General features: G+C 43.3%; 1 protein-coding gene across 4 annotated transcripts in view; it reads left to right on the top strand.

Annotated features, from left to right (window-relative positions):
• ACBD6 (acyl-CoA binding domain containing 6) overlaps window positions 1-14,499 on the top strand; it is an 88,286-nt gene that overhangs the window by 34,969 nt on the left and 38,818 nt on the right. For 3 of the 4 annotated variants that reach the window (XM_087732953.1, XM_087732954.1, XM_087732955.1), the window contains exons 5-6: window positions 2,672-2,777; window positions 9,778-9,867. In XM_087732953.1, coding sequence (XP_087589079.1) covers window positions 2,672-2,777; window positions 9,778-9,867 — 196 coding nt within the window. The remainder of the gene's footprint in view (window positions 1-2,671; window positions 2,778-9,777; window positions 9,868-14,499) is intronic. The other variant, XM_087732956.1, reaches the window with a different exon arrangement.

Genomic DNA, 14,499 nt, shown 5'->3' on the forward strand with positions numbered 1-14,499 from the left:
GGGCAGGCATGTCTCACAACCTCCATCATGAATCTGTCAAGTGCCATCTCAAGCAATATAAGCTTTTGCCTTTTCTAATCCCACCATGAGATTCTCTTTTCCCCGGAATTCAAAGTAATTGCCTCTAAAGCATGCAGTGATCTGTTTCCCAGGAGCTTGTCTAGTGTACAGACAAGACTTGTAGCGAATGAGTTTGAGAGACTGGTTAAGAAACTGGAAACCTTCTGTAATGTCCCTAGGCCAATACATGGAGTGTGAAATATTGTGCAGCACCCAGCTCTCTGTTAGAAAGCTGCAAGTCAGCTACGAGGAAGGGACTGCTTGTGTACAAAGAACAGGGGTGATGTGCAGGAGAAGAGTGCTACTAAGGGAGCAACATGAGAGGGGTCAGAGGAAGTGACTTCTTTGGAGAAGCCAGCACTTTACTGCAGGAGCTGAATATCAGCACTTTCTTCTCACCTTTTACTGGCATCGAGGAAGGAAACAGATGCTTGAGGTCTGAAGAATAGAGTGTAGCTTAGTAGGCCAGGTGTGTAATAATAAGACTGGAAATCAAAGTTGTGTCATGGAGCTCTGCCTGTCCTGATGGGAGCAGGGGACGTGGTCTTGGTGACACTGGTATTTTCATTTTTCTTGGGACTACAGGTCAAAGAGCATCACTTTTTCTTTGTAACCCATTGCTCAAATGCAAATAACGTTTAGGTTTTACTTTTCCTTGCCCTGACATTCCTCAGCCTGTGAGGTTGAAGAGCAGTGCAGATGGATGGGAGGAGTGCTGTTGCCTTTTAGCACCAGGGAATCGGTTCTCCTCAAACTGCCCTGTGGCATTGCGGAGGCTGTTCTCTCCTGCCCAAAAGGCCCACAGCAGAACGACTTCCCTAGTGGGTCTGACCTGCTCCAGCAACCTCCCCTTTTTATGAGGAATTTCCTTTGAGGCTGTCAGGCCTGAGTTCTGCTGAACATCCAGACTATCTTAAGTTGAGGTGACTGCAAACTGGGGATGTCATGAGAGGCAACTACTTTGTGTTTCACTCTCGTGAAGCTGCCAAGTCCCATAGCAACACTGATGGGTTCATTTGAGTCATAGTTTGCATCTGGAAACTAGAAAGAAAGGGTAGTATGTGGGCTTTTGGTTTACTTCTAGAAAACCAATGACCTCTTTACATCTTACTAGGAATGCAGTTGTATCCGTGTATCTATACCTAAAGGTATTATTGTAAGGGTGCCTCATGCTAGTATGACATAGCCCCCTTTCCATAGAAAAATTGGCTGTGTTGGAGTCAGTAACTTTCCACTGGCATACCAGCGTGAACAGCAGGAGAGTTGTACTTTCTCAGCAATACTGGTGTCAGTAACTTCCCATCATTAGACACGTGAGTGCAGATTTGTACAGCAAGATAAAAATGTCTTCGTTCTGCTCTGTCCCTTTGCTAAAGATTACTAACATTTGCTTTTCTACCTGCCACGAAGCACTGTAGCTCCAGCCACTCATACAAAGCTCTTTCGTAACGTTTTAAGAATCTGTGAAATGTCTTAACTTCATTAGAAGTTCTGTTTGGCTGGTAAGAACAGAAGTTTTAAGGTGTCTGAAGCCAGGGTAACTGCTTTTAGCTCTAGAAGAAGCTACAGTCAAGCACCTGTGACACCGCACCTTGGTCTTTCTGCTTGCGAGCAGGCCTCAGTGAGCCCGCACTGGCGTCCTGGCACAGGCGCGTGCTGGTCCCTCTGCATATGCCAGCCTGCTGCTCTGAGCAGAGGTCACGGTCAAGCTTCATCTTAACACCATCAATACAAAAAGTAGTGCAGTGGGGTCACTTGGAGGCTGGTAAATAAAGAAATAAAACCAAGCAAACCCTGCATCCAGATTCCAAGACAAACGCCAAAGATTTCACAAATCCCTGCACAATTACTTACCAAAGAGTACCCAGTAATGTCAGGCACCTGTTTTAAAGCCACCAAATAAAGTACTTGTCCACTGTTGACCCCTTCACACACAGAATACTAAGTTGTAGAGCTCGTCCTTTAGAGAGGCTAAGAGTATGAATGGGTTAAAGAGCAGAATAGAGTGGAAAAAGGACCTGGAAAAGACTGATCAATATGCTCATCTGGATGCAGCCTCTAGCTACAGAAATCCTTAAACCGCTGAGTTTCTGAAGCTGGGAGGATCTAACTGGGGACAGATTGTTTTGCATGTGCGTCCTGTTTCTTCTGCTTTTTTCTCCAAGCCACTGTTAGTGGCCGCTCTCTGAGATGGATGGCATCGGCAGGGCCTTTGGTCTGACCCAGAGTGGCTGTTCTAAGATTGTATAGCAGGGAGAAGAGCAACTTTAGCCCTTTATCTTCTGTGGGATTGCAGTGATTTATACCAGGACTTGAGCATGGTTTTTGCTGGCTAACTGTGTAGACTTCCTGCGCCAGTTCACAGGAGTAAGCTGACTTTTGCCCTGGTGTAATATTGTTAAAAATAACCTTTGTTTTCTAGGAAGCAGGATCTTCTGTCTCTCACCTCGGGGAAAAAAACCATATTATTCCGCATGTGGAATACTAGGCATCTGTTTCAGTCCAGTGATACTATTGAACTGTCTGTAGCAAAGTTAGAGCATATGATGTGAATGAGGCCTTTGTGTTGTGCCCTAACACGGTGCTTCTTTTGCTTTTGTTTCCTGAATAGGGAAGAGGACAAGAACATTTTTGATTACTGCAGAGAAAACAACATTGACTATGTAACTAAAGCCATTCGATCAAAAAAAGTGGATGTGAATGTCACAGATGAGGAGGTATGGAGAAAAAGATAAAGACCGTCAGTCTTTTAACTGTTTTGCGTGTTAATTCAGTGCCACTTCTTTTCAAAATTCCCTGGTTAAGATTGTTATAACAAGGTACTACAACAGTTGGACAAACTCTTGGTCATTGAGACAGGGATAATCTATTTGAAAATAGCTTTCTACTGGATTTCTGGTAATGTGGATGTACTAACTGTGATGCTGTAGCACATCAGAAACTTACTTTCTATGTTATTTTCAGCAATGCTAGCAGCCACTTGCAGAATAAGATCTTCTGAATACCTCCCTTTCCCCACCTTGTACACCAAATGTGGTCAAGTAGAAGTAGGAAGTGAAGGAAACATTTTTTTTTTTTTTGTCCGATGAACTCTCTTCACGAGTGAGGTAGGATTTCTGCCATGCCATCAGCTTCTCATCATTCCCAGGTGGAGGGCAAATGAGTGACACTGGCTTTCCAGCTTCACAAAAACAGTGACATTGTCCAGTCTTCCTCTGCTCGTGGTGTGAAATCTGGGGTTGTCCTGTGCAGGGACAGGAGTTGGACTTGATGATCCATCCTAGTGGGTCCCTTCCAACTCAGGACATTCGATGATTCTATGCTCATCAGACTCAAAACACCATTTCCCCATAGGGAGATAATACAGACATTGCCAGAAACCTCAAGAAAAAGATAAGTGTCTAAAATTGTGAATTGGCTTGATCCTTTTCTTGGTAAAAGTAAACACCTGGTGTGGACAGTTTCCTGTTCATCCTTCAGGAAATGTAGCGGTACCAGCTTTATCGCCTTGGTTTCGATGCTTGCATACTGCCACCTAGCCCTGCTCGTGGTCCATCGTACGTACAGCTACTTTTGCCCGCTGCTTTCCAGCACATCGTGTTTTGGTGAACAGATGAAGTGCTTACACATTCATAGACTGAGACGCCACAAATTCAGTTGGGTTCTCCTGTAGCTCTAAGCAGATTTGTGCCCTCTGAGCCATGACAGCCCCGGCTGGGGCTCTGAATGCTGATGGCAGAGCCTTTTATTATTAATCAGGAATTCATGTGAATTAATTTTCAGAGGAGAGGAGGGGAGGGTATTCACGATCAGGGTTGGAATTTCACATCATAAATTCAATGAACTGAAACTGTCATGTGCCACACAGTCACTGCAACAGCACCATTTCTGAGCTCCATCCCTCCTTCTGCCGATCACAGGTTACAGAAGTAAATGTCCAGGGCAGTCCCACAGAACACGGCTGGAGTCCTTTCATTAATAAAAGCTCACTTTTGGGATCACACGCTTGCAATAAGTGTATAATAACATCACGTTAGCGGTGCTTCATTTCCACTGGCAAGATGCTCTTTCATAGTTAGCAGGATTCAGAAGCTCGTACCTTCCTCTGTGTTCAAGCAACAAATGTGCTTGTTTTCAGCCAAAGAAATTTTGTTTTTTAAAAAAATCAAAATATTTGGTGAAAGATGGCTGAAATACTTTTGTGCTCTAACAGCATAAATGCTTAGAGCCAGATCTGAAAACTGCCAGGTAACATCCTCTTTGGGAATTATCCATGAGTCTCTGATGTAAGAGAAGACCTATTTCAGAACTAATGGGTATTAGCACGTGATTACTGCAGAGTATGGAATTGCTTCAGCACAGATAGGACACTGAAAACTCTGCCTACCTGTGAAAGGCTCATGGAAGGAGTCCCACTGGTGCAAAATTCCCCCATAGATGAAATTCTCACAGCTTTAGTGGTTTTGGCTTACCCCAGCAAACACTCAAACAGGCAAGTAAGAACTTTTTTTTTTTTTTTTTTTTTTTTTGGCAAGTGCCGGCTTCCTTAGGCTTGACTCTAACGGGTCCAAAAAAAAAATATTAGCATACAAAACAGAAAAATCTGAAAGAAATATTTATTTCATGTTGTGTTAAGGAGCTGAAACCATTACCAATGTTGTTCAGTATCCAAACGTGTTCTTCACAATCTGGAGGGTAGTTTATTTTCCAATATCATGCAGGTTGATTGAAGTTTTAGAACCCATTTTAGACTAGAGATAACCCAGACTGAGCCTTTGGTAGAGTGAAGTGTATGCAAGCATAATATTGTCATTTTTATTAACTATTTTAGTGTTACTGTGTAAATACATCGTGCTGTATCCAAAAGATGCCTCTCCTAGCCCTCCGAACATAACTCACGCTGTCAACCCTTTGATTTAAATGCATATAAATTTAAAATGGCAGCAGGGATACATACACAAAGAGTTAACTTGTTATGGAACAAAATCTACTGAATAGTCTCGTGCTAAACTGCAAAGACGCTAGGCTCAGCCTTTCCTTGTACAATAAAGACTTGACTGAGGTTGTAAGGTGTTCAGATTTTATTTCCATGTGATGTGTTAGTACTATATCTAATTGTATCCCCTCATTTTGTGCAAACCTGAAATAAGTTAGCGAAAGGAGAAAAGAAATCAAGAATAAAACTTTAAAATGGGGACAAGCCAACTTACTCGAAGCAAAAGGATTTCAGAAAGGGCAATAGAAGTCCCTGGGGTTTAGATAGATGCACTTGGCAACTTTCAAAGCGTAAATGGTCTTCTCCCCACAAGAAATGAAGATCTTCATGTGCAGCATTCAAGCCAGGATACCTGCTAACAGTTTAGATATAATAAACTTCAATTTAGAATTAAACGAAGAATCTAATGACAGTAATCATGTACAAGCTTCCATTTACTCTATCTAAATTGCCCAGAGTTCAACAGAATAGCTTGCATTCACTTAGAAGAAGTAGCACAGACTAAAACAACCCGTTTCTCTTATGTATGTCAGCAGGACTAATGAAATAAGTAATGGACTGTGGCTGTGAAGTCGCCACAGGCACATCCCAGTAGTGTGGATTGCTTGCTGCCTTTTTGAGAACAATATTTCTTCAACTTTTAACAAACCAGAAGTTGCTCAAAGGCATAGTTGCTTTTGTAACTTGTGCCAAGGGCTGTGGAGGTTGTAGACAGAGAATTTTTTTTTAATTGGAGAAATCCCAGTAAACAAACATGTTACCTGTGTGCGGTATTTAAGCCCATGCCAAAACTTTAATGAAAGGCATCTGAAATGGTGCTCACTTAGTCCCCCGATCCTCGTGCTTTTGAGACAGCAAGTGCCAAATTGGTGCCAGCTTGCCAAGGAAAGGACAGGGGAGAAAAATGGGTTTGAAGAAGGATCACGTGCTTCTGGATTTACAGGCTTACTCCCATTAGAAAAACTTCCCCAAGTGTTTCGGAGCTCCAAAAGTGCTTGACTTCCAAAACAAATGTGAATTTTACCTGTATAATTGTAACAACGGCCCTTCCATTCACTGTTTTTGCTATCACGGGGGCATGCAGCCATTCTATATATATCTCTTCTTAATTACCAGTAATAAAACACTTGCCACAAGTTAGAGTGGCTCTCGTTGCTATACAGCCATTACAGCTGCAAACATCGTGCCTAGAAGTATAGCTTAATATTGTAGCACATCCATTCAGTTTGGCTTTGTTCTTCTCTTTCTCTGCACTGGCTAATTGATGTGAAAATCATTGCCATCCGTTTGTCTGCTGAGACTTGGTATATCTGAGACAAATCCCTGTCCTGTGCTTTGTTTGTGAACACCCTGTGACTTGGAGCTGAGCAAAATTGATGTGCTGTTGGCTTGAGAAACTGCTGCAAAAGCTGGCCAAGCTGGCAGCGGTTATCCAAGCAAAGCACAGAAGATTTAAGAGGCAGGGTTAGTGCACTGGGGCTATTTTTATGCTTTTTTTTATTAAATACTTCAAAGGCAGGGGAAAATGCATCCTCTCAAGTAACTTGTGCAACAACTGTTGTGTGTTTGAATTGCACGGAGGGGAGTACCTTATGTTTGACTGCGTTTAGTCAAGACCTCACTACCGCAGTGCTTTCCTACACAAAGTTATTCGTGTTGCTTTGAGTCTCTCACTGTTTAATGAAATAGTCGTATGGGAAGCGTTTTGGGAAAGCTCGATCTGTGGCTCTTAAGATTTCTGCCATGTTATTTACACACACAAATACATTATGCGCTGATATAAAGCAGCAGCTGTGCCGACTAAACAATTTTTCAATACGCATAGGTGATATGCATGCTATACAAAGAGTTGGATTGTACTTTAAGTTTGTCTTATCGCTAAGGTTTGTTTTAAGGAAGGCATGGGAAACAAGTGGACCTTGTAGCTGTATAGCTGCCTAACTACGTTAGCTAGAACTCCTGAGTGTTTTAATTTGCCTGACACTATGCAAACAGTAGTGAATATTATCTTGTTTTAAATACAAGTTTCTTAGTAATGCTTTTTCTTATATGCTAAGTAGGCTGAGATTCTTCTGCAGGTATTTTTACTCGCACATCAAATGGTGTGCTCTTGCACAGAAGGTCTCCAAAGTCCCTTACACCTTGTGTTGACGGCGTAGCATGCTGCAAGGATGCAGACATTTCTTGGGTGGAACGTGTCAGCTTTTTAATAGCGCACAGTTACAATGCAGAGCCATTTAAGGCACTAATTGGAAAATATTGTATCCATTTAGAATTGCAGAGAAAATATATAGGTAAGCAGAGTGTAATTACCCAAAGTGGAATTGGCCCAAGACTTGAAATCCATACTCCTCCTGCAAATAGCACAAGGAGATTTTTAATGACTATAGATGATGAGGCTTCAGTTTCTTGTCTTGTTCAAAAGGCAACAGTTGCAGGAGAACCGGCCTTCCAGCGTCATGGGGAGGGACCAGTTGCACAGCGGTGCGGTGCCCCTGAGCCGACAGAATTGGCAGTGCTGTCTCTCCCGAACTGTTGGTTTTCCTTTACTGCTCTCAGCCAAGTTCAGCACCAACAAAATGAGATTCGGCTTGTCCGGAGCGAGATCCAAACCAACATATTATAGCCACTAATCTGTAACGTGAATTTGGATATAAAGGACAGAAATGCCTTTATTTTGTCATGTAATTGCACAATAATTACACTTGTGTAATTACAACATTATTCCTCTACACATGTAGAAGGAAACTGAAATCATCGGCTGAAGTATTTAATGCTATTGTGCATACTGCAGATAGTGCTTCTTTCTTTCGAAATAAACATCTGTGGCACAAAAAAGTTGGTATTTGTCCAACTGAAATCCTAAGTCTTAAGTAATTACCAGTCCAGAGATGAATTAAGGATCCTAAACGTGATCTAAAGATCTTTGCATGTTTACCAATTGTTTTAAATTGTACTCTTCCCCCCTTTTAGACTTTGATAGTGGTATTGAGTGCAAGAACATTAATCATTAAATGGCCTATGGATGTCATTAGTGCTTCCATAGAAAGTCATTGTCAGAATATTCATTCTAATTCAAGGTTAATTAGTGTAACATTAAAATTATGTGTTACAAAAATTAATTACTTGCTGGGTCAAAACGTGTGTTAAAAAGCTTAATGCCTTGTGTCTGAGATGGCATTTCCTTACTCAAAATCATGTTCTACCTCCGCTGCCCTGCCCAAGAATATCCAGCAGAAGCAGCATGAGCTTCAGTTGCAGATGTCTTCTGCCCCTCCTGCTGTTTTGGCACCGTGGTTGGGAAATTTGGCTCACAGTTCCCATTAGCAGATAAATGAGTTGCTCACCTTGTTCCCCACTGCTCTGTCGAGAGATTTATAACCAGGCATGGGCTAATTTAACTGATTTTATCTGTGAAGGTCTGTGACTGTTTTGCGTAGCACACTGGAAAACACAGGTCAGTCTGACGGTGTCACAGCTTGCGGGATGATGTCCTGGTTATCTGCCGGGGGATTTCCAAGGAATCCCCTGCAAGTGTGCCACATGCCGTCCTAAATCAGGAGAGACCAACAGTAAGTCTAATTTACTAAGTGTACGTAGCAAACAAAGAAGAAAATCTTCTATCTCAAACTACTTTGAGCTACCTTTCTCTTTGGATTTGCCAGTATATAAAATCTTCTATAATTTATAGAAAATGTCTTAGTGCTGCTTGTCAAAAGGCTCTATTACTGCTTTGGATGCGTTTTTGCATTATAAGAGGATAAGCACTCCAGCCTCAGTGCAGGGCTGTTGAAGTGTATGAAACTGTATCACAGCTCTGCTGTGATGTCCTATTGCAAAAACAAGCCTTACCTTTCACAGGCTTGGCTGTTCTAGCCCAGAATCAGAGCAGCACCCGTGAACCCAGTCCCAAAAGCTTGGCTTTGCTTCACTACTTCCATAGCCCGTTCTGACGCCAGCTGGGTTTTCAGATGTGCGCGTCAGCCCTCAGAGGGGTCCTGAGCTACTTCCCGTGTCCTTGACAGGCAGGAGGACCTGAACTTCCATTGCATCCCCTCCCGTGGTGGCAGAGACATGCAGAGAGGCTTCAGGTGTGCAGAGACTTGTAGAAAGGGGATGGGAAGAAAACTGCAGCGGTTTGGGAAGGGCTGGAGGCATGGAAGGAGCAGCCCGTGCCGCAGCGCTGAGAGGGGGGCAGTCGTGGGTGATGCCTGCCCAGATGCCCGGTTTTAATCTTCTGTTGCAGCAGAGGCAGGGCCCGTGGGTTGAGCATTTCAGACCTGCCAGAGGAATGAGCTTTCGGGGACTTGGCGTCCGAGTGACTTAGGCACCATTGAAAATCTTGCCCTTGCTGTGTAAGTTGTTGCTCCCGGAACAGTCAGAGGTGTCAAAATCCCGAATTTACATAGGAAAGCAAATCATGTCATGGTTCCTGCTTTTCATACTTTGCTGCTTTTCCCCTCTAAATTTTCGCTGACTTGTGGGTTTGATGCTAAGTTAATGACAAAATGAACTACGTGTCACTTTCAACATTTCTAGCGTTATTCTGTAAGTCCAAATCAGGAGCAACAGTATGTTACATACTATATTAGTGTAGTTTTTTTTTAAAAAGCCTGTGTTAATTTTGTTATTGGTACTCAGTACTTCATAGCAAGACTGTGATTCTCTGCGCTTTTTTTTTTTTTTTGCTGGCTTTGTTCATTTTCTCCTGGATGTTGCAGGGCCGGGCTCTGCTCCACTGGGCGTGTGACAGAGGACACAAGGAGCTGGTTTCAGTACTGTTACAGCATGCTGCTGATGTTAACAGCCAGGTAAGAAAGGGATAAAAAGTTGAATTTGATTGATGTGTTACGTAGCCTCCTGACCAAATGTTTCGCGCGAAACTGAATTCTTCCAAAACTCCATAGCAAGTTCTCTCAGAGCACTTATCACAGAGAAGAACATCCAAAAAAGGTAACCTGGGAAAAATAACAGAATTTGGTTGCGTGAAATACAGAGCCATTAGGGGCCTTTTTCAGTTCATGCTGAAACTTCTCCCTGCAGTAAAGTTTTTTGATCACCTGGTTGTGGCTTCCAATGTGACTTGTGGTACTGATGGAAAGATGGGTTCCCTGTGTACAAGGTGTTTGGTAGCTTCCTATGTAAAGTGCATTCTCCAGTGTACTTTTTGTAACACTATACTCTCAGCAGAATTTTGTGGACTAATGGAAAGAAAATCCCACTTTGCCTAGCAGAAAAGCATCCAATAAATGCCCGTTTTCGGCAGAGCATCCCACAGGGGTACATGATGCTTCAGGTCATGGTGTGGTGGGCACCTGACAGCTGCAGTAGGTTCTCAGTGCTGACTGAGGGCAGAGTCGAACTGCTTATGCCATTTCCATCCCCATATACCCACCTCACCCCCCTGGGGGTCACCATTTCTAGCACAACTTGACTTAACTGAACATAAAGCGGCTTTTTAGCCACTGCAGTTGGCAGCCTACATGTCTGAGCTTAACTAGCAGCAGTTTTAGGATACCCGAATAGACCAGGCTGTGAACTGCGCTGGTTCTGCAACCGCTTTGCAAGTGGTTCATTCCAGCCAGCGTGAGCCTGCCTGTGCTCATGAGTCAGTGCGCCTAGTTTTGTCAGCTTGCTGTAATTAAGGGTTGACCTGTGTAAATGCGATCGTGTTCGGAAATAATTGTCCGACATATTTCTGTCAAATTATGATTGACTACTCTTTACTAGCATGACACTTACTGGCTTTGTTCTCCTGCCCTATTTGGACATAGATACACCTCTGCTGACAAATTTGCTAGCTCTGACCAGTGAGATCTTAAGCAGCCTTGCGATAGATGCTTCAGGAATTTGTAAGAGGTGGACCTTAAGCACAGTTGTAAGCTGCAGGCTCCTCAGCAGACCTGTAGCGTTCACAGGCTACAAATAGCTGTGTTGGTATTTACACACATGAAATAGTTGTAAAAAAGTCTTTCTTGCCCTTGCCTGGGCAGAATTGCTCGTGGGATGGGTATTAGGAAGCACAGCTCCGCAGGAGCTGGTGAGACACATATCTTCATGCTTAGACCTCAGGGGTTTCAGCTGTAATGGATTTTATAGGAGTTTTTCCTTACATAGAAGAGGGGCAGTGGAGCCAGTACAAATGGGGGGTTTTGCATGCCCCACCGTCAGACTAGACCATCGCCTTTCTGTCAGAGCTGGTGAGCGACGTGTCGGATACATATGGGAGCAGCTCTGCATTGAAATCGGGGGGGAGTTGGATCAGACACCTGTCCGTCCCCTTTTCCCTGGCAGCCCAGGAGATGATTCTGTCTGGGATGCTGTACTGCTGCAGCAGTCTGAAAAGTCACTTCTCTTTGATGCTTATCTCATTTCTTTGGAGGTAAAGTCTGACTCTTAGAAGAAAAGACTGAAGGGAGAGTCATCTTATTTTTTCCCTGAACATTAATTTTCTGTGAAATTCTTCTTCTCTTTCTTTTTTTTTTTTTTTTGATGTATTGCACATTTTCTAACCAGATTATTTTTGGCCAGTAACAAAAGGTTAATAATAGCCATAAAAAGAAAATCAATCTTTGATTTTTATTTTTTTCCCCCCACCAAGGTAATAAAGGAGAATTTTTTATAAAGGTCTCTGTTCGCACGTAGGTGTGTTCCCAGAGAAGGCAGACACATTTTTATTCTCAGCCACATATAAATTGCAATAACATTTCAAGACTTTGTGACCTAATGTTTATTTCTCTTTTTTTTATTTTGACCTTTACCCTGTAAGAATTCACATCCAAAGCAAGAGCAGAAGGAATTTTAAGAGCAACCAGAAGAGAAAAGGACAGGGAAAAACTCTGGCTTCCTAACAGGCCATAAACACCTCAGCGCCTGCTATTACACATTACCAAATGCACTATCAGTTAATGTGTAGGCTATAAAGAACGGTGGGTTAAGTGTAAGGGAATCTCTGGTGATTGGAATCAGTGGCACTGTTATTTCAGAGCGATGTGCTCTCGGTTGAGGTTCCCTTCGGTTGAGGTTCCCTTCGCAGGCTGCATGCAGCACCTCTGCCAGCGCCCGGTATGCAAGCAGCTTCTGCAATTTCCACCTGCCACTCAGGTCTTCAGATGTTTTTCTATCTGGTTCAGTTTTGCAGCGGTACCTACATGCAGGCAGCATAAGAGATAAAGAATAAATTAGGGATTATGAGGGTTGTGAGCAGGTAGTGAAGGAGAGAAATGTTATAGACCAATTTTTTTTTAAATTGCCTGTGTTTTAATATGCTTCTAAAAAGTTAGTCAAATAGCATGACAGATTTATGCTCTCTTCCATTACCTTTTTAATAAATGCTCTTCCATCTTGGCTCTCTTGGAGTGTGCTGAAGGATTTAGCTGCCCTAAGCAGACGGTGACGGTGATTCTCTGATAGGTGACCTGGAGCAAGTCCTACCAGTTCACTGTGCCCGCAGATGTGCCTTACTCACTTTTTGCTGCCTTATTTTAGTTATCTTTGTACTATCTGTTGTCAAAGTACTTGTAGTCTCTGGGTCAAGAGGCTCTGCAAGAGTCAACTTACTGCTCTTTGTTGATAAGCAGACAGCTTGGGAGCAGGAGGAGAAGTAGCCTGGCTCCGCTCATTGCTGTAGCGTGTTCGAAACCGCTTTAATTCTGGGAATAACCACACGCTCCTGGACTGCAGTGGTCCAGCTCCTGTGCTTTTTGTTTTAAACAGTGGTACTGCAGTTTCAAAAGGGTGGTTCACTAATGTCACTGAAAAGCTGCAGCCATTGAGTTCTGTGATTGTTCATAATTAGCTCTAATAGCACATTTGAAAAGAGGTGGTAAGGGATTGCCATGGGCAAGGGGCTACAGAAGGGCTACAGGCTTCTCTGCTTCGTTGAAAAGGGGCATTTGTGTAATTGAATTACCTAAATCTTCAGAGCCAGAGGCCATTTCAAAGTGGGTGGTGGTATGGTATTTTGGAGCTCTGCTGGAAATACCCAGAGCTTGGGGCTTAGACTGAAAACAGCCTCCTTCCACTGGAACTGTTTGTCTAAAATGGAGGCTTTTAATTGAGTGATGAAGTGAAAGGAAGGGGAGTATATTCATAACATAACGGTTATGAAGGAGCTCGGCAACATGATTATAATATCCATTTCTAGCTTTAAAATATATGAAGACATGAATAAGATTTCCTTGCAGAGGATGAGAAACAAAGGAAAACCTTTTTCCCCTACAGAGAGTTTTTCCTTGCAATGTTTCCTCTGGCCTTGGAAAGGAGGTTTTCTGTGGCCAGGGGAGGCACTGAATGCAAGCTGTGCAGAATTGCACCCCGGCTTCGCGCTCCCCTGCGGCTGTGCCATGGCATCCTCAGCGTTCGCCGTGCCAGGAGCACCGAGCTGGCCCGCTCAGAGACTTTATTTGTCCTCCGTTGTATCTGGTGGTGCAGCGCCAGTGTGGAGGAGACAGCAGGACTCGGCTCTGCTCCTGGATTGAGGTGCTGCTCAACCAGCTTTCAGAGGAGCTCCTTTAGTGTATTTAGGGGGACGTTTAAGCACAGCGTACTGCCTCAGTGCTATTAGGTGGAAGAGTGCTCTTGGGGCAGGGTCTAAGTCTGGTCACCTCCTCTGCAAGAGCAAGGCAAGCAAGGCGGCTTGAAAAGGAGGATTCTGTGCTCTGGTGCAAAGGCCCCGTGTGATCGCACATCCTACGCGGGGACCCTTGCGGGTATACAAATTACTAGTGCTGTTTTAAGAAAGATGAAGGGCATCGTGGTATGGTAATTGTCCAATGAGAGAGAGAAGGACAAATGGTATCTCTCGTTTGTAACATCTAAACAGTAGACCGTAGACTCTCCTCCTGGACTTGCTGTGGCTGCAGTTTGTTCCATTTGTGGGTACTCTTTACGCCAAAATAATAACCTGTGCGTTCAGGGCGTGCCCGTGGGAACGCGCGGGGAACTATCCCGGAGTGGTTGCCACAGATCGGCTTACTCTGAAAAAGCTTTTCAAGGCTATCTGGCCACGTGAACAAGTCTTAAAATAAATATTGTTAGTTGTAAGTGGAACTGTATCACTTGACACGTAGGATAATTAAGGGCTGTGTACGTACTATGTGGTAGAGCAGCTGAGTTAAAATTACATCTAAATATTATTTTATGATTTTTAAACTACATCATTGTGCAGTTCTGTTAATCAGTTTATCAATGTTATGGTAACCATTCGTGTATGCTGAAGTTGTACTATAATTATGACTGCAAGGATGAAAAAAGCTATAACTGATCTTCAGGTTTTATTTGCTGACCTTTCAGTTTCCTAGTAAAGGTGCAGATCCCTGTACTGAGACTTTAAACCACTTGTCAGCAAGTTTTTAGTGGTCACCCATGGACCTGCAGGAGTTTGAGAAGGAAACTTGAGAGCCAAAGCTGAAAATCATCAGGTTAGGAAATCTGTTGCTGGT

Source organism: Nipponia nippon, unplaced genomic scaffold (assembly GCF_047370975.1).
Source record: "Nipponia nippon isolate SJK-2023a ecotype South Korea unplaced genomic scaffold, ASM4737097v1 scaffold_5, whole genome shotgun sequence".
NCBI lineage: Eukaryota > Metazoa > Chordata > Aves > Pelecaniformes > Threskiornithidae > Nipponia > Nipponia nippon.